This window comes from Dasypus novemcinctus, chromosome 7 (assembly GCF_030445035.2).
Source record: "Dasypus novemcinctus isolate mDasNov1 chromosome 7, mDasNov1.1.hap2, whole genome shotgun sequence".
NCBI lineage: Eukaryota > Metazoa > Chordata > Mammalia > Cingulata > Dasypodidae > Dasypus > Dasypus novemcinctus.
Window position 1 is genome coordinate 96696524 of NC_080679.1, and position 21057 is coordinate 96717580.

General features: G+C 32.9%; 1 protein-coding gene across 12 annotated transcripts in view; it reads left to right on the plus strand.

Moving 5' to 3' along the window:
* Positions 1-21057, plus strand: part of PRPF40A (pre-mRNA processing factor 40 homolog A) — a 47535-nt gene that overhangs the window by 9920 nt on the left and 16558 nt on the right. For 8 of the 12 annotated variants that reach the window (XM_004474281.5, XM_004474287.5, XM_058300909.2 and 5 more), the window contains 8 exons: positions 4795-4875; positions 5915-5945; positions 7312-7328; positions 15664-15774; positions 17151-17271; positions 17496-17549; positions 19862-19886; positions 20618-20992. In XM_004474281.5, the coding sequence (XP_004474338.2) occupies positions 4795-4875; positions 5915-5945; positions 7312-7328; positions 15664-15774; positions 17151-17271; positions 17496-17549; positions 19862-19886; positions 20618-20992 (815 nt within the window). The remainder of the gene's footprint in view (positions 1-4794; positions 4876-5914; positions 5946-7311; positions 7329-15663; positions 15775-17150; positions 17272-17495; positions 17550-19861; positions 19887-20617; positions 20993-21057) is intronic. The other 4 variants (XM_058300908.2, XM_058300910.2, XM_058300911.2 and 1 more) reach the window with 1 other exon arrangement.

The following is a 21057-nucleotide window of genomic DNA, read 5'->3' on the forward strand; positions in this document are numbered from 1 at the left end:
TTAAAGATGCCAAAGTGTCCCTAAAACTGAGATGTTTACTATCCTAGGCAATTTAGCCTAAGTTTCATACTGTGTGTGTATGTTTATATTTGTATCTATATATCTATATAGAGAGATATAGTTCACTCTTCTTCTTTTGTCCTGTCTCTGATCCTAACAACTGGAAATCCTTACTTAGTGTAGTATGCTTCACACTAAGCCAAGAGGAACTCTACCACTTTGTAGCTTTAAGAATGATCTGGTTCATGGAATTTGTTGTGGCATTTTTGTAGCAGTAAATTTAAAAGTTTTTCCTTTAGCCATTTTGAACCAACATCTCATTTTCAACAAACTTAAGACATGCCATTAGTTTATAAGCCCCTAAGGGGGTAAAAAAACTACAAAATGTAACATGAGAAGTCTACATACAAGACTGCAGATAAAGCTGGGACTATATCCAAGGACTATATCCTCCATAAGAAGCCAAGTGGGAAGTAAACCTGCTATGCAAAAAGGAACAGTAAAGAAATATGAATGCCCATGCCTTGGTTATTGGGCAGATGGAGAATTACTCCTTAGTATTTGAACCACAAGCTGATTCTCATAAGCTTGCAATCTGGATTCCCATTATCAGTGTCATCTTAACAACAACAAAAAAGAATAGATAACAGAAAGTGTAAATGGTCCCAGATTGGTTATAATGTGAAATATCAACACAAATTCTCTGAAAAAAATTCAGCTTGAATTGGACAGGCATTGTGAAATGCATCTCCATGTATGTGTATCCTAGAATTAATGAACAGGCTTTGGGAAATAGGCTTTCCTGTGATGCACAGGCCTTTGGGGGACCACTACATTTGTCAAATCTAGTAATAGCTCTTCATAAGAAATGTTATTTTGTATTTTTGTGTTTTTGTTCTTTGGTTTCATGTTTAATGTCAGAGTTTTGGTTCAAAATTATACCAGTGCTCTGTTTACTTTTAAAATATTTAGTTATATATAATTTAAGAATTTTGCAGTTAAGTTTTATCAGGTTGAACAAGCTTAACTAGTTGCCACCCTCCAGGATTTACTAACATACCGGGGGCAGGGCAGAATGTGCCTTTTTATTTGACATTAATCTCATTTAAAACCGTTACCATTTGTTCCAGTATATTAGAGGAAAATGTTGAACTAGATAGGTATAACTGTTAAACTTCATGTGTTCTTTAATGATTTTTAAGTATTGTTTGCAATAAGTCTCATTGGCTTGGACTAGTAAGTATTATTTGTTACACATAGGCTTATTGTTTTGTTTTTTAAATGGGATTTTTTTCTGTGAAGTCAGAATATTTCAATTTAAAATTACATTTGTTTATAGAGCCTGGGAGATTTTACCCCATTTTTCTTACTGTCTTCAATTCCTGTGGGAAGATACTTTGTTTTCTCTTAAGTTTTGAAACTTCAGTTTGTCACTTTCAGCCTAGAATTCTGGTTTTCGATGTTACCAGCTTTTTATTTTAATATATATATATTTAAAAGATACTTAGGTTATGTGAATGTTAGCTAAAAAATGTAAGAGTTTCCCATAGGCCCAGCTCCTACATTTTCCCATATTAGCAACACCCTTCATTAGTGTGGTATATTTGTTACAATTTGATGAACAAATTTTGGAGCATTCCCACTAAGCATGGATTATCCTTTACGCTGTGGTTTACACTCTCTCCCACCCCGTTTTTTTTGTTATAGCAAAATACATTAGGGTGGTGCAAAAGGAATTGTAGTTTCAGACCGTGAATTTTATATCATTACAACTAAGCTAGAACACATCTTTATTAATCAAAACAGGAACCATTACAATCAACACATTTTTGCCAATGAGAAGTTCGCTTGTTCCTGTAGTGTAAAAATCTATGCTTTGGGATTCAGCGAACTCTTGGAAAGCATTTTCTGCATCCTGTTGGGTGTGGAAGCATCTTCCCTGCAAAAAGTTGTCGAGATGCTCGAAGAAATGGTAGTTGGTTGGCGAGAGGTCAGGTGAATATGGTAGATGAGGCAAAACTCCGTAACCCAATTAGTTCACTTTTTGAAGTGCTGGTTGTCTAACATGCAATCGGGCATTGTTGTGGAGAAGAATTGGGCCCTTTCTGTTGACCAATGCTAGCTATAGGCATTGCAGTTTTTGGTCCATCTCATTGATGGTGCGGAGCATACTTCTCAGATGTCATGGTTTCACCGGGATTCAGAAAGCTGTAGTGGATCAGACCGGCAGCGGACCACCAAACATTGACCATGACCTTTTTTTGGTGCAAGTTTGACTTTGAGAAGTGCTTTTGGAGCTTCTTCTGGGTCCAAACACTGAGCTGGTCATTGCTAGCTGTCATATAAAATCCACTTTTTGTCACATCACAGTCCAGTGGAGAAATGGTTTGTTGTTGCATAGAGTAAGAGAAGACAGCACTTCAAAACGACAATCTTTTTCTTTTTGGACAGCTCATGAGGGACTTGGGCAGCTTCTCATGTAGTTGTAAGAGGATCAGCTTTGATGATTGCCCTCAATTGGTCATTGTCAACTTCTGATGGCCAGCACTACTCTCCTTATCTTCAAGGCTCTCATCTCCTTTGCAAAATTTCTTGAACCACCACTGCACTGTACATTCATTAGCAGTTCCTGGCCAGATGCATTGGTGTTGCAAGTTGTCTCTGCTGCTTTACAACCCATTTTGAACTCAAATAAGAAAATCATTCAAATTTGCTTTTTGTCTAACATCATTTCCATAGTCTAAAATAAATATAAAATAAACAAGTAATAAGTCATTAGCAAAAAAAAAAGTAAAGCGAGAAATGCAGGTTAAAGTGATGTATAACAACCACATTTATTTAAGAATGTATGCCATTATCAAACAGCAATTTTCAACAAGGCAGAACCGCAATTGCTTTTGCACAACCTAATATAATGGTCTGTATCTGTCTTTGCGGTATCGATACATTGAGAACAATTTCCTAGTCCTGAAAATGCCCCTATATTACACCTGTTTTTCCCTCTCCCTGCCCTCAGAACCTCCAGTGCCCACTGCCTCCACATCTGTGATATAAATTCTTACATTGCTAGAATCATAGTAAGTCTATAGTAGAACACCAGTAAGTCTACTTTAGTCCATAGTTCATTCTGCAGTCCTGGGATGGTGATGGCCACTACACCTCTAATTGAGGGGTCTTTGATACCATACGGCACATGGATGGGACTCTCTTGCTTACAGTTGTAGACTGTTGCTTGGGATGGTTGTAGTCCATCATCATCTCCTTGTTAGTTGTCCCCGGTCAGTCCAGTGAACTTGAGAGTAGGTGTTGCAACTCTGTTGCGATTCAAAGGTCAGCTGATTATCACCAACTTCCAATTTTATATGCAGGCCATTTTCAGTAGCAGGGTGGTTTCTTTCTGCTGCTGTTCAGCATGCGCTGGATCAATTGCTTTACCCCATAATAAGTTATTGTGCACCTAGGAAGTCAGCTTACTTTTCTGTTAGCCTAAAGTAAAAGTTACTGTGAGGGTAAGTCTGTTCCAAATGAGAGACAAACCTAGATTTGTCATTTTGATCTGTGTTTTGTGATTTTGATCTGTGCCAGTCATTTCTCTAAATCATTATGCTGATGGCTTGTCAGTGTGTATGTTTTCAAAATCTGGGTTTTTTGTTGTTGTTATTGTTGTTTTGACTATTATTTCAACCATATTCCAAGTTGGCTACCACATTGTTAGAATTCCAATCAACATATTTTGAGGTTGTTTTTTTTTAATGATTAAACAATACATTGAATGTTACCTTTTGAGGAGCATAACTTTTATTTAGGTTATATTTTAATCCATTAACCCCATGCTACTTCATATAATAGGTACTTTAACCTTGTTTTGCCTTATGAGTTGACTTTTACAATTAGTAATTTTCAGTATGTGGACGTGCTTGTCTAGCTTTAGTAGGCTTTAATCTGTGTGTTCCTATTGACCAATTTGCTTATTTATTTTCTGTTCCTATTGCTCAGTTTATCCATTTACTTTGAAACTGTTGAATAGCTGGTTGCGTTGTTCGGATCCCAGCGATGTATAGAATTTGGATTTACCCCCTCCCCATTTTTCCCTAGAATTGTTCATGCTAAAATCAGAATTGTTGTGTGGGATTATACTAATATATAGGTGCCTTGGGTCTCTTGTCTCCTTTTTAAAACAGTTGATCTTCCTACTGAGTAAAGAAGATTAGGTCACAGATTTGAATGGCTGTCATGGTTAAACTAAATTGAACTCCCAAACTATTATCTTTCTTCAGATATTCCTCTATGTGCTTTATTAAGTGTTTTTACAAAACAACTTACTGAAAAGTTGGTGTTCTATGTTTTTTCCCCTCAAGTTGCTATTTGGATTTTAAGCATTTAAAAAGTACCACGTTTCTGCAAAATTTACTCAATGCAGGTATTAAAAGGTGAAAAATATGGGACATATTTTATCTTAAATTGTCTTGCTCCAAAGAAGGGAAAATCATAAGTGTTGAGTTAAAATTATAATGAAAATTATATTAAGTTTTGGCTAGAAATAATATTATAGTCTAAACTTTTAAATTGATTTGTTAAAAATGTTAACTGTATTTTAAAATATAAGTCACTGATAAAGTACTTCATTCATTCAACAAGTACTTACTAAGCATACTACCCAAATTGTATTAGTATTAGTATCCAGTGGTTTTTAATCATAGATTGTATATATTAGCTTTAATAACCAGATAGCTTCATAAAGTCAAATTGAGTGCTTTGGTCCTGCTTGGTAACCTTTTTTTACTTTTATTCCAGATGCCTGGAATGATGTCTTCAGTAATGCCTGGAATGATGATGTCTCATATGTCTCAAGCTTCCATGCAGCCGGCCTTACCGGTAATCTTATGAAAATAACTTTTCTATGATGTTTTGATTACTTTCTTTTAAATATGAAATAATAGCTATGTATTTTATAGGCAATTGTGGTAGCCTTTCAAGCGCCTCTGGAGTACTATAACATATAACACAAGAATAATGGTGGAGGTTTTTTCTTTTAAAAAGTATCTGTAACTTGAATAATAGGCAATCCTAATTATTAAATTAATTCTGTATTAAACAAAAGCAGAATACCAAAAAGCATAGTTTGTAAGCCAGCAGCATTTTTTTCTTGGTCTGGTAACATTCTAATCTTAAATGGTAGGCATTTACTTTGAGTGATAATTAAAAATTGATATCATGTGATCTAATACTAGAGCCTAGATTTATAAACCAGAAGATTTAATTTGAAATCCATTTTGTAAGACTTTGGCTATGGGGAATTATTTAGAAAAATCTAAATATGCTTATCACCCATATTGAGTATAGCAATATATAATATAAATCATTAAAATATTCAAGTAAGTTTAATTTCTTTATTATCTGATAGTCTAGTGATTGTAATGAACAAATGTGGCATACTTCACAGGGATAGATTTGCTGTCTTATCCAGAATCCTTAAGACCAAATGTATTTCAAGATTCAGAATTTATAAAATATTGGAAAGGTAATACATTCATAGACTGTATATTATGTAAAAATTTCCAGAGAGATCTAGGTAGCACCGTATAATTTCTAATAATACATCATTATTTCTACATTGAAAGTTATGGGTGTTCATTCTTCTGAGGTTAGATAAAGACTGTAAAAAGCTTCATGGTAATTCAAGGCAGATTTCACTACAATAAAGTGATTAAGTAGCCCCAGGTTACTGATTTTTTAAAGTAATAGTTAGCAAGTTCAGAGAACTGGGACCACTAAAAGTTTTGCTGAGAATCTTAGATTCAGTGACTTGAGGATTGTATGTAGAAGGAATTGATTCACTGTGCTTTATAAGGAACTTGCATAAAATACAATTTTTAAAATGTGAATATTACTAATTTTGTTTTTCTTCTTATAGCCAGGAGTAAATAATATGGATATAGCAGCAGGTATGTATACTATGTATGGTGGTGTGCATGAGACTTTTTCTGGAAAGTCCTAGGAATACCATATGAGAAATAATCAGCTCTTTATTTTTTTTTTATTTTTTTAAGGCAGTGGAAAATAGATTAGCTTTGCTAATTGAATCCTTAAATCATCAAAGCTCAGATTAAGGCATTTTAGGACCAAATTTTGTCTGCAGATATGCCTTGGTTCATAATTTTTTTTAAATTTTCTGGTTAGTTGTTAACATTGAAAATCTGCAGATTTTACCTAAAGATTGAATTATCTTAAAAAGTTGGATAAGACTATTCAGTGCTTGCAGTGGCCCTGACAACACAGTAGAGTTTGAGAGAATGTTTGTTGTGTGAGTAAACTCTGGTTAGGTCCATAGTTGAACTAGACATCTATTGTGGAATGAAGTAGTACTCCATACTTTAGATATGGAGCATGTATTCTCATTGGCTTTCTGGACTACTTCAGTCTTTTCTTTGTTTTGTGCTGTCCCTGTAGTCATTATAGTTTGTAAATCCTGTTTTTTATATATATAATTCTTTTTTAAGTCACCAATAAGTTCTTTTGATTAGTATTATTTTAATATGTAGTAATGAAAAAAATATATATATATAATAATGCCTCTTACCCCCATGCGTTCCACATAAGTTTTTAAGTTACTAGTTTTCTAAAGTTAGATATAAAATTGACTGAGCTTTTTGACTGATGTGCACTTCAATTAATATCTTAAAGGGTTTGGGGTAATGTTTAGGCCAGGTCCATCAATAGTACTTTCTCCAGTGACAGAAATGTTCTGTCATCTGTTTCACCCAATATGATAGCTGTTATCTATGTGTAATTATTGAGTACTTGAAATGTGGCTAGTTCAGCTTTGGAGCTGAATCTGTTTTCTTTTAATCCTCATTTAAATTTTAATTTAAAGAGGGTTGTGTGGTGGCTAATGGCTTCTGTATTGTACAACACAAGTGTCTGAACTCTAGAGAGTTCAAGTTGTCGGAAAATTTAAAAGCATAGGATCGGAGGTCAGACATTATTGTACTTTGGTAGTAGAGCAGAGAAAGGAAAATCAGGCAAGATAGATGCCTATAGCAAGGAGAAAAGAAACAAAAGGCAAAGATGAGTATTTTCAGACTAGCTCCAAATGAGTTTGGAGATTAAATATTCAAAAAGCCACTTAATTCCAGAAGTGCTTTGCACTTTTAGATGGTTATTTTGCTGGTAAGAGTGAGCGCAGAGGTCATATGGGATCATCTTAGGATGAAGAGGAAGAAATAGTAGAAATAAAAATCCTACAACTGTAAAATTAAGGAAAGCATAATTTGTCACAGTGTAAGTAATATGCCTCTTACTTTATTTTAGGTACAGCATCTGGTGCAGTAAGTACTCTTTAAACCACTGAAATATAGTTCATTATACTTCTTTAAAATGTTACATTGATCCTTATTTCTTTTTTTCCTGCCTAGTTGAATACTACTTTTCCTCTCTTTTCCAGGCCAAGAGTTGAAACATTACTTGATGTTTTGTTTTAAAATCTACTTTTGATGGGACTCTAGAGAGAAATGGGATAGAGTAAATTCATTAATTCCCTTTATTTAGTATAATTTGAAAGAGAATCTAACGAACTACTTTGTGGCATTTTTTGTGCCTTTTAATATTAAAGTCTGTGAGATATGTATCCTTTTTTAGAAGGATTTGAATAATCACTGTTACAATTAGAAGATAAGCAAGACTTATAGAGCACAGCAATTAACCTGGTAATTTTCAGTTAAGCATTACATTAAAAGATACTGTCACAGAAAAAATTATGTACCATTTTTGAATATGTAGTAATATAGACTTTCTAATGTGTAGTAGTTTAAAATTGTTTTGCTTGCCTTAACACCATGAAAAAAAAAAAGGAATGTTCAAAATTGCTTTATTTTCTTCAGAGAAAGGAGAAATATTGCTATGTCACTGTTTCCCCCTTAGTATTTCATTTTAAGATAGTAATCTTGTTAACTTTTTTCTGTACACTTCTTTGTGGTGGCCCCATATTTTGGGGAAGATAATTTTAAGCCTGAGGCACTATTTAAAGATGACTGTCTTATGCTTAGTTGTATAACCCAAGGATTTTCTTTTTTGGTATTGCTTAGAGATCAATGAAAAGAAGAGCTGTTAATGTATAATCTCACTTAATTATACAGTAGTCCTTAGAAATAGCTGTGAATTGATTGCAGATATGTTAATATTTTACACATTGGGGAAAGAATTTTAAATGAGGACTTTATTCTAATTTTTGAAAACACTTTCTTATATTTTTTGCTTTAAAAGTTGAATGGTTCTAAAATATCTGGTATTCTTCCATTTTCAGTGCTTTGTTTTTGTTCTTAACAAAAGAAAGCTTTGTGTTTTCCTACTTATTTAAATAAACCTAGGCTCATTGGGAAAACAAAAGAGACATATGCTATAAAGAAGAAAGTAAAAATCAGCCTAAATATTCCTTCAATGAGGGAACTACTGCCACTAGTTATTTTAGTGACAGTCCTTTAAGCATAGATCTACATAGATATTCTGTACAGTTGACTCATGTTCTATATGCTTTCAGAAGCATTTGTAAATGTACTTCTGTATTTCTTTACTCACTTGACAGATCATTGTAAAAATCTAAGCAAGTCCCTTAATGTAGATGTAATCTTTTAAATGACTGCCTAAAATATTCTTTGGTATAGATCTACATTAATCTAACCATTCACCTTTTGATGAGCATTCAATTTATTTCTAGGGTTCCTGTTCCTACCCCTTCATTACAAACAGTTCATCCCTTCGCAGTGGTGTTCTAAGAGCCTATTAATAATATTTCTGGGATAGTGAATAAATAACTAGCCGTGTTGTTTTTCAAAAGGTTATAAAATGCACATTTCTAAGAACAGTATAGGAGCATGTCCTTCTCTCCAAGAATCCCTATCAGCAAATGGCATTATCAAAGTCCTTGAAATTTTGCAGTTTGATATGGAAGTGATAGCTCTTATTTGTCTCCTAATGAGATTAAAAATTTTTATTGGCTGTTTGTTTTCTCTTCTGTTACCCTTTCCATCCTTCCCTATTTTTCTGTTGGGTTGTTTTGTGTTTTTCTTACCAATACTAAGAAGTCTTCAAATATTACAGTTATTTACCCTTTACTAGTCATGGTTTTCAGATATTTTTTCCTAGTTATTTGTATTAGAGTGGTTTTAATAAAAGTCTTTGTACTTTCTGTTTTCATCATTTCTGTAACTGTTTTCTGATATTAGCATGTGAGTTCTCCTACCCCCCTCAAAACAAACTATGAAGGTACACATCCACACTCAAACAAAACAAAACTTATTTCTACCTCAGACTGTGTTTAAGTTTGGAAGAAGTAATATTTTGATGTTACATCATTCCATCCAAAAATACTGTGTATTTGTTTGAAAGCTGGCTATTGTTTGTTTTAGTTTTTCTTTAGATGTCAGGGGCACATATTTCAGTTGAACTCTTCATTTTAGTGATCACTGATCAATGGAAGGTCCCTCGCTTTTTTTACTTCTTTCCTCCAACTTCACTCACATCCTGCCTTTCCCCTAGGTGGTTTCATTGTATGTATGACTTAACATATGTATAGAGTGAAATTTTAAGTTTTTTGCTTACATTTTCTTCCCTAAATAGCCTTGTACTATGGATCTTACTCTGTTGCTAACCTTGTATTGTTTTTTTTTTTTTAAATAATCAATGTTTATATTGGTTTATTTGTATTTTCCTACATTATATCTTGTATAAAAATTTTTTAATCAGTCTGTCAAATCTTAAGAAAATTATTCTGGAATTCCATTGGGAATTTATAGGTTAACTATGGGGACATTTTATGATTTTAGTTGTCATATTAACGAACATGGTATTCAATTCTTTTGTGTATCTTCTATGATAGAGGCTTAAATTTTTCTCCATAAAAGTCTTGTGCATCTTCATTTTGATGGTTTTATAGGTATTTTGTAAGATTTGGTGTTATTTTGTATCTTTCTATCATGCTTTGTAATTGATCATTTTTATGTATAATCTCATATCTAGCAGGTTTGCTGAACTCTTGTTTGGTGGGTTTCCTGTGTACCTTATACTATTATCCTCAGATAGTTACAGTTTTTCTGCCTTTGCTTATGATCCTCATATCTGTCACTACTTTTTCTTGTGTTAGCCAAGACCTCCAGTACTATGGTGAACAGTAGCAGTGAAAAGCCAACATCTTTGTCTTGTTTGCTCTCTTAAAGGGAATATATTTACAATTTCTCCATTAAATATGATATTCACTGTAACTTTTTTGGTATATAACCTTTATCAAGTTAAAGAAGCTTCCTTGGATTCCTGATTTGCTGAGAGAGTTTAAAAAAATTTTTTTTCTGTGGCATCTTAGATGATCATATGATTTTCCTTTAGTTTATTAATGTGAACATATACAGATTGACGTTAATCCAGCCATGTTACTCAAGTGACCCCTACTTAATCAGATATGTTCAGGGTGTGTATGTGTTGCACATGCAGGTGCTTTAATTTTTTCAGAATACAGTTTTCTAATGTCTTAGTTGAGTTGTTTGTGTCTGGGTGGTTTTCTCTTTCTTGGACCTAGAAGAACTTATGTAAATGAGGAATAACTTGATTCTTAACAACTTGTTACAACACAACTAAAAAGTATCTAGGCCTAGTACTTCTTAGTTAGTGATCTATTCTGGTTTTTATTTCTTCTGAAATTCTATCATTCTTGGCATTTTCTACTTTTCCAGAGATTTATTCAGGTATTAATAATTGAGGTTTTCCAATTTCTAGTATAGAATTGATTCATAATATCTATCCTTACTTTTGTTTTTCTTTTGATTTGGGGGAAAGGTGACTATACCATTGATTTCTACTATCCTCTTCATTTCCTTCTTAGTTTACTCGTAGGCTATTTTTCTAGCTACTTGAGTGCTTAGCTTATTGGTTTTCAGACATCCTTGCTTTTTGTAAAACATACAAACATGTTAACTGTGTTGCTTACATTTTGACATATATTGTCATTTTAAATGTTTTTTTATTTTCCCACATTTGATTTCTTTTTAAAAGGTTGCTCAATGAGATGTTGTTCCTGAGACATGGGACTTATTTTTAACTACTTTTTTGCATTATGATCTGAAAATACAGTCTATATGATGTTGATTCTTTGTAGTTTATTAAAGCTTCATTTATATTTTAGTTAATTTTTAGGAATATTCTATATGATATTATTTACTTAAAATTTTGTTATTCCTGTATCTTGACTTGTCTTTGCTGGATTATATAAGGATGGGGAATTTTAAAATCTTTCACTGGAAAATATGGTCATCTATTTGTTCCTATATTTGTCAGTTGTCATTGAGTGTATTTCCAGATAAAATTGCTAAATACATGTGTTCAGGATAACACATCTGTTAACTATCTACAGCAGGAGTTCTTAACAAGTAGTCCATTAGTTTAAATTGAAATTCAAAAAAACATTATTCTTCCGGGGACATGTTGAAATGGGTGTGATATATTTATTAAATAATATAAAGTATAGTCTAGACTTTGTAAGGGGTCCATGGTTTTCACATGACTGGTAGAGGGATGCGAGGGACAAAAAAGGTTAAGATCTCCTGATCTACAGTGTCCCTCTTTTTCCATTATGGTTATTGTTTTATAAATTCAGTTTAGTTAAGACAAATACCTATCCTATCTATTTTTATTTATGTATGCCTTGTAAAAACTTTTTATATTGTGAGATTTTTCTTTATTTTTATTATAGCAATCACATTAGCAGATTCTCTTATTAATTAGATTGATTTTTATTTGAACTAGATTTCACTTGCTACTATATATGTATGTGTATATATATATAGAAATAAAGGAAAGATAACTTTTTCTTTTCCCCAGTATTTATGCAAGTTATTTCATTTTATTGCCATAGAGTATTTGCTAAAATTAAGTAATTGGAGACATATTTTGTAGCTTTTGTTTTGGTAAAATCATTTGCTCTGCAGTCATTTCCTCTAGATTTTGAAATGGGTCATAAATCTAATGTCTGTGATTGTGTCCTTCCTCAAGAAGTTATAATCTCATATTTTGGCTTTTTTCTTTTTTTCATTATTTTGGATAGTGAGGAAGGTTTCCTATTTAGTATTTAGACTTAGCCAGTTTTTTTCTCTTGCAGTGTCTTTAAATTCAGCTTATGCATTCTATAAATACATATGTTTATAGATAGATGTTTATGTACGTATGTAAAATTGAGTTTGAGTGTATGCTTTGAATTTCTAGATGACATTTTTTCTTACATATTGAGTAGCTCTATAAATCTGAAAAGTATTTGGACTTCTACTAAAATTATATGTTCTATTTTCTTACCATTTCAAATGTTTTCTGTATATATTTTGCCACAGTCATTTTATACAATGCCTTTTTATTTAACATTGCTTCTTAGACATTTTTCCATTATATTAAAAATAGACCTGCATAAGATATATCTATAGTATGAATGGACTGTATTTGAGCTGTTTTCCTAGTGGTAGGTAGTTCAGTTATGTCAATTTTCCATCGTTGCAAGTAATCATTTAGAGAGCATCTTTGTACCTCTTGGAAACTATCATTGGGATTTTGTGGAGTAAAATTTCAGGATCAAGAGATAATATATGCATTGGTAATACTGATGAGAACTGCTAAATTACCCTTCAGTGAATTAATACCAATCTCACCCTCAACAGTAGCATAAAAGTGTCCTTTTCCTTATACCTTTTTAACATTCTATATTAATAGTCTTTAGTTTATAGTCATCTGATGAGCATAGTTTTTTCATTTTAATTGATGCCTCCATGATTTATGCTATTGTATTCTGTCAATGGCTGTTTTTCTTTTTGGTTTTTATAAAGGGTATTTATTTGGGGTAGGAACTTACAGATACCAGGCCGTAAAGCATAAGTTACTTCCCTCACAAAAGTCTTATTTTCACATGTTGGAGCAAGATGGCTGCCAACATCTGCTAGGTTTCAGGCTTCCTGGGTTCCTCTGGACTCACTGCCCCTGTTTTCTCCACAAGGTCAGCTGTAGACTATGAGGCTCTCTAGGCTTTGTCTCTCTCCACAAGGTCAGCTATAGACTATCAGTCAAACAGCTCTGTCTCTTTCCGTCGGGTTCCAGCATAAGACTTCAGCATCAAACTCCAACATCAAAACTCCAACATTAAGAATGCTAAATGGCTGTTTTTCTGTTAGATTGCCTTTTCTTATTGATTTTAGCAGGTTTTGTGTCTCAGTGAAAATTTCTGTTTTTTTTAGGCCTTAATGTGCAAATATATCCTCCCAGTTTAACATTTATAAAATAATAACTTTTAGTTGAATCCCTCAATTGCCATTTAATGTCTCATTTTTTATTAGTATCATATCTGTGTCAGTAATAAAATAATCTGGAACAGAAGCGGACAAAAAGAACAACACACAGCAAATGGACACAGAATAGATAACTGGGGCGGTGGGGGGAGGGAGGAACAGGAGAGAAATAAAAAAAAATAAATCTAAAAAAATAAAATAATCTGGAAATGGTATTATCTGTGACAAACAGAGTAATACAAAAGCTCCTATCAGGAGTATCTTTAATAACCGCTTCAAGACCCAAAAGCACCTAATCATGAGGTTATGAGAAATTTCCTGACTTGGCTTATTCAGAGTAGACATTTAAGTTTGGTGGGAAACAATTTTTGTAACAACTAGTGCTGTAATGTGTGTTTCCATTTTATCTTGTGAATAAACTTTGTTAATATGGCTGGCATTGCTACCTGATTATATGAGTTGTATTTTATCCTAGGAAGAAAACTTTGCAAACATGTTATTAGAGTATTTTATATATCCCTGTACTCAGTGTTCTGATAGTTTGGGTATTAAAATTTACTTTTAAAATACTAATTTTTAGTTTGGTCAAACAAAAATCAGTTTTACTTCAATTTGCTTATTAGATGCTTATAAAGAAAAGGAGTAGTATGAGTAAAAAATTCATCATTGAAATAATTTTCCACTCTGAAGATCAACATCCATAAGTGACATAAGACATTATTTCAGACATTCCTGTTTCTTTCTAATTCTGATGATTCAGTTTCTATTGATAAGAGTTAGAACCTTATCTGTTAGCAGAACTTTAGTTTGGGTAGAGACAATGCTGTAATGAACTTGTCACTACAGTTATCTAGAGCAAGTTACTTTCTACCTTTCTGTGGCCCATTTTCATTCCATCACCTCCTCATAAATCTTATTTTGGTAAACTTCCTCTTTCCTTGATGGCTTTTAGCAGATGTGATTTGGGGAGTCCAGATATAATTTTGGAACTTACGTTAGACCTCTGCTCAAATAGCAATTCTAGATGCTACTGAGTTCACTTTTTTAATTTACAACCCATTTATCTGCCTCAACACTTTAATTTTATTAAAAAGTGCTAACATCAGAAAAATGGATGTCAGTGGCTTTAAAGAAAACTATAGAAATAATGGCACCACACTGTTACCTATTGGAATGTTATGGTGAGACAATGGGAAAAGCAGAAGTCAAAAGTAGATTAGCTCTAAGTTCAAAAGGACAAAAAAAGGGTAGATAAGTTTTAAATAAGTACAAAAGAAGGTTAAAAATCAGTATCAGTGGTTTTTAGTTATTTTATAGTTCTTTTAAGAAATGCTGCATTATCAATATTCTTGATGCCACAAAGTGTGACATTGTGTGGAATATAACAGACATCAGAGACTGAGACAAAAAGTAGGCACAACCTGAAGTACTTTAAGGAATAGCTTAACTAAATTATTTGCCTTATATTCTTTTTATATGTATACACAAAAGTGATACTTGATAAAATCAAAGTCAAGGTCTGAGTCTAAATCTGTTATTCAGAAAGCTTAAGGGAAAGCTGAGTGGTAAGAAAGCATATGATTATTTTTATTTTTCCTTTCTTAGAGATCTATACAGTAACAATATATTAGTTTTGGAGAAACGTGTAAGGTCTTTATAATCCTTCCGTAATCATAGTTTATTCTTAGTAGTTATATTGGAACCTTAATTAAAAGTAAATTTATATTTTATTAAACTAGTTTCACATCAAACTTATCTTACCTATCTTGTTCTGAAACATTTTTATTCACATTTTATCCCTTTTAAATTTCATCGAATTGTTAAATTCTGATCATGTCATCTAAAAGCCATTCTTTACCATTTTGACACTTATGTCTTTATGGAATGCCATTTTAGAACTTTGACATAATTAATAGAAGTATTCTTTGGATTAGAGTTTTTAAACTCATTATGAATCTGCCCATAATTACCTTAGCATCTAGTCCATATATTCTCTTTTATACCAGGCATAGATTTGTGTTGCTGAAATATGGTCTTATTTTGTGTATATTACAGAATTACTGTTCTTCTTAGGACAGAAGTCATATCCTTATTATTCTGACACTTGATAGAATACAGAGATATTAAAATCTGAATTGATCCATGTTGCTTTCAAAGTATTTTAGACTGTTTTTCAGTTCCCTACCTACTTGGATTGGTGAATTATTCTAAATGAATGAAATTGTCAAAGTTTGCCCATTTCATACTTCTAATTGAATTTATTTGTATGTCTTTTGCTTTGAAACTAATGATACTAAGATTCACTGTCACATGGAATTGTTATATAGTTTAAATCTTGTTACTTTTTCTTTAGAAATCAATGTGGACTGAACATAAATCACCTGATGGAAGGACTTACTACTACAATACTGAAACAAAACAGTCAACCTGGGAGAAACCAGATGATCTTAAGACACCTGCTGAGGTAAAATTTTGAGGTCTGGAAATCAGGGACTGCTAAGCAGACTAGGGCATATTTTTTTAGGATTTTGTGACTATTTGGCTATCCAGGGAGCCAGTACTGCTTACATCCCAGAAAAAGATGCTATAAACGTATTTGAGAGAAGAGGGTTAATACAGTCACACTGTCAGCAAAAAAGGGCAATAAAGATGACTTCCTTCTATGAGTAAACCAATTTTATTTACCCATTTTGTCCATGTATCAGTAATACTTTTAGGGTGGGATTAGTTGAGAATTGTTACTTAAAGAAATAAACTGGGGGAAAAAGACTCTTTACTTGCCCGTTATTTCTTTAATACATGTTTCAAATTATTTTCCTCTTCATGGCAAAACATGGGTGATTTCAAATGATGTTATAAAATTATACTGAGTTCTTAAAAATTTCCAAAGGGAATGGGGGTGATGGAGATTAAATTGCCTACAAATAAATACTTCCTTTTCTTAAAATGGAACAATAATGTCTGTCTCTTTGCTGAAATGCACCCTAGAATGTATGTATATTTTATTTTACGTTGACATTTTACTAATCAATATATACATGTATGGAAGTAAAAGTTAAGGTTGAAAGAATAATTGTAACTTGGCTGTTAAGTAAGAGTTGAGTTGCCACACTAAGCTGTATTTAAGTTATTTCCCAGCTGTGGCATAACTTCTCTTTAAAAAATTCTTAGTATTTTTAATCCCATTACTCCCCTAAGAGTGAGTGATACTTATTGCTTATCTATTTTGTCTAGACACTTTTTTCTAGATTCTTATTTGCAGTAGCTTTCTCCTCTCACCCTCACCAGTTTTATATATTAGTTTTTAAGTATTAATTGTCATGTTTACATTGTTTATATATGTTAGTATATTTAGGGTTGTAATAAATTATGAAACTGAAATCTAAGCAAGACTAAAGCAAACTTGCTCTTTCCCAAATTTTATGTTTTTCTTGTTTGAGTATTTGAGAAGTCTATTTGAGAAATAAGGATTTTACCTACAGTGTGGGGTATAAATGGTAAAAGGACACAGGTTTCAAAATTTTGAAATTCAGATAGAGTGTATTGAATCTTGCATCTGCTGCTTAATAGGTATATTATCTTAGAAAGTTACTTTCTCTCTTAGTAGCAGTTTTCTAGTCTGTAAAATTAGAATAGTAGTATGAATTTTCAGTATTATAAAGATTAAATAATATATTAAAATAACTTGCAGTATTTAATAGGTAATAATTGGTAGCTTATATTACCAACATCTCACAAGATTTTGAATTTTATAGGTTAATATTTGTTGAAAACAGTGGTGTAAGTAATCAGTGATACTAAATATATTACTATTAAGTAAAGGTTTTTATTTCTCTTTAGCAACTGTTATCTAAATGCCCCTGGAAGGAGTACAAATCGGACTCTGGAAAGCCTTACTATTATAATTCTCAAACAAAAGAATCCCGGTGGGCCAAACCTAAAGAACTTGAGGATCTTGAAGGTAAAACAAGAAAAAATCACTTTTAATGTAAATTTTTTACACATGTAAGTCATTCACATTGAAATGATCATTCCTGAATAGGATTGTACAAAGGCCTTATTTTTTTTAATTACACAGAACTTTTTAAAATGGTATTAAAGTTTTATGGGCTCTTATTTTGTTGTTGCTCTCAGTTCTATAGATTTTAAATAGATTTTTATTTGATTTGATTCCACTGAAACTAGGATACCAGAATACCATTGTTGCTGGAAGTCTTATTACAAAATCAAACCTGCATGGTGAGCTGCTTTGATAATTCATTTTCTGTCATTATCTAACATTTTGGGGTATATTAAGTTCACTAACCATGATTGGATAAATCTGCAGTGAAAAATCTCTAATTCAAAGTATTTTATTTAAGGGTCATATTAGAAATGAGCTTGTAGCATTTATCATTGTACTTTGATTTTTTAAAAATACTGATCACTCATCACTAGAAAATTGAAAATGACTTAAAGTATTTCTAAATACAGCTGTGAGTATTGGTGCAACACACAGAACTTGTGACTTGTCCCATTTATTGGTAGCAGATAACAGAGAACCTTGAATATTTCAGTTTAGATTTTGCTAGTGTATTTTCAGACTATACATTTGTACTAGTCAGCCAAAGGGGTACTGACGCAAAATACCAGAAATCGGTTGGTTTTTATAAAGGGTATTTATTTGCAGTAGGAACTTACAGTTACCGGGCCATAAACCATAAGTCACTTCCCTCAGAAAAGTCTTATTTCCACATGTTGGAGCAAGATGGCTGCCAATGTCTGTGAGGGTTCAGGCTTCCTAGGTTCCTCTGGGCTCAGCTCCTCTGTTTTCTCCACAAGGTCAGCTGTTGACTATGAGCCTCTCTAGACTTTGCCTCTCTCCACAAGGTCAACTGTAGACTATTAGGTGAACAGCTCTGTCTCTCTCCCTGAGGTTTCTGCCATGTCTAAGGAGCCATCTGTATTCCTCTTTGTTCTTCTCCCAGCTCAGATCCTCTCTCCCTGGGGTTTGCTTCTCTTTTCTCTGTGTGCTTACTTCCTGGGGCTCCAGTTTAAGACTTCATCATCAAACTCCAGCATCAAAACTCCAACATCAAAAACTCTCAACTCTGTCCTTTGCAATGTCTTTTATCACCCTAATGACGTGGCCCAATCAAAGCCCTACTCATAAATTAATCTTGCTCATGTACAGACCAGATTACAAACAATCCAGTATCTACTTTTGGAATTCATAACCATATCAACTGCTACAACATTTAATATTGATTTGTTTTAGCATAACTTTGCAAAGTAGCCTTTATATATATTATGTGAGAATTACGGTAAACAGAATATTATACCTCAATTTCAAAGGGAGAAGGTTTTAAACATCCTCAACAACTCAGTATATCCCTGAAAATCTGGAAATACTTATTATTACTTAACAAAGTCCAAGGATTAAGAATTTAGTTCTTTCACTCTCACTTTGAATAAATCTAGTGTCACATATGTACCAGATTAGAAGCTAAAGATTGTAGGAGATTGAAACAAGTTAAAGTAGACAGCAATGTGGAATGAATGACATCTGACAGGAAGGAGAGAATTAAAATTTCAGAAATGCACTGTGTTCTAAGTCCTTTAATTTTATGTTAATTTATATTAATAATGATAACCCCTCAAGTTTATATTTAAAATATTTTCATAAAGAGATAAAAATATTATTACTTACATGGAGCACCTCATTTCCTAATGATACAGAAATAAGATGTTTTTGCTACCCCAGAGAAAAATTTAACTACAGAGAAAGCTGAAATAAGTCACTGCAAATCTTTTTTGAAGTACTGGGTATTGACCCTGGGACCTTATTTGTGGGAAGCTGGCACTCAACCACTAAGCCATCTCAGCTTCCCTGAGTTGGTTGTTTTTGTTTGTTTGTTTGGCTTGTTTTTGTTTTTTCAGGAGGTACCAGGAACCAAACCCAGGACCTCCCATGTGGGAGATCAATCTCTTGAACCACATCCATTCCCTGACTGCAAATCTTTAAAGCTCAGTTTGAATGATCTGTACTAGTATTGACTAATACTGATATCGGAGATAATGTAGATCCAGTTTATTTAAGTATCAAGCTCATTTCTGATATAACCTTACTGCAAATAGTTGATATGTATAACTACTTGTCAGTGCTAGCATATATGTGTTGTAATTTCATGATGTGAATTTGATTCCATTTTGAAATTATCTTTAAAAAGATTGGAGTAGTCTCATCCCTTGGAAAAATGCTATTTTATTCTACAATTACTCAGATACTTTCAGGGAGTTTTTGCAATAGCCAGCAGCCTTTGGAAAAGTAGTAGAGTGGGAGAAGCTTTCCAGATAACTGCTCATGTTAAAATTTTTTTTTGTTCATTAATTGCAGTCCTGGAACTTCGGAGAAAGCATTTGTTCTCTAAATGTGGTGGGGTGGTGTTTTTTTTGACAGTAGATTAACCCCTACTGTATGATACTTTTCTTTATCTCTTTTAAAGGTTTGTTTTCAAAGTTTTTATTTAAAAAGTATGTAGTAGATAACTTTTCTGTTTTCTCTTTACTAGCAATGATCAAAGCTGAAGAAAGCAGGTAAGAATTTGGGGCATTATTAATATGGATTTAGAAATTTGGGCTCTTGTATTATTACATCCTTGTTCTGCCTCTCTTTGCTTTCGGGGGTAGTATTTAAAATGCTAGGCTTGATGATTTTATGTCTTTCAGAGGGTTTTTTTTTGACGAGTGGGTTGGGGTAGGAAGAGGGATATTTATGCAAGGCATGCAGATGATGCTTTACTAAATAGTAATTATTTGAATTTGGACAACATCTTTCAGAAATTAAAAAGACTTGTGTTGTAAAAAGTCCAAAAATTTGGTTTGAGTTAATTCAGGAATAGTGAAGTATTATATCTGCATTATCTCTTCTTTTAGTCCTGTTTTCATTTTAATGGATGAAACGTAGAAAATTTAAAGTTCTTTTTAGAAGTTTACAGGTCAGTTTTTATGGTGTAATACAGTCTGATATATTGGGCATTTTGTAAAGGAGAAGAATTGTTGGACTTCAGGAAATTAAGACATTACCTATGTGCCTGATAAATATTATCATGAATATTTGCTGAATTTAGTCACAGTAATATAGTTTCATCCTGTGATTTTAATCTTTTTGAATGGCTTAATAGTTGTGTATTGTTAGCTTTTTCCCCTTAATCATTTCTTTTATTCACTTCATTTTATGATAATTAAAAACTAATTTTATTTGGTTTTGTGATTGTAATAATGAGATAACCAATTCTCTCTCTCTTTTTTTTTTTTTTCATTTATAGTAAGCAGGAAGAGTCTACCACAACATCAACAGCTCCAGTTCCTACAACAGAAATTCCAACTACAATGAGCACTATGGCTGCTGCAGAAGCAGCAGCTGCTGTGGTTGCAGCCGCAGCAGCGGCTGCAGCAGCCGCAGCAGCTGCCAATGCCAATGCTTCCACCTCTACTTCTAATACTGTTGGTGGCACTGTCCCAGTTGTTCCTGAGCCTGAGGTTACTTCCATTGTTGCTACTGTTGTAGATAATGAAAGTACAGTCACTATTTCAACTGAGGATCAAGCACAACTTACTAATACCCCTGCTGTTCAGGAGCAAAGTGTTGAAGTATCCAGTAATACAGGAGAGGAAACATCTAAGCAGGAAACTGCAACTGAGTAAGTTTAGCAATTAGTCTTCTAAAAATCACTACCAGAAATCATTAATATAATAAGAGTTTGCC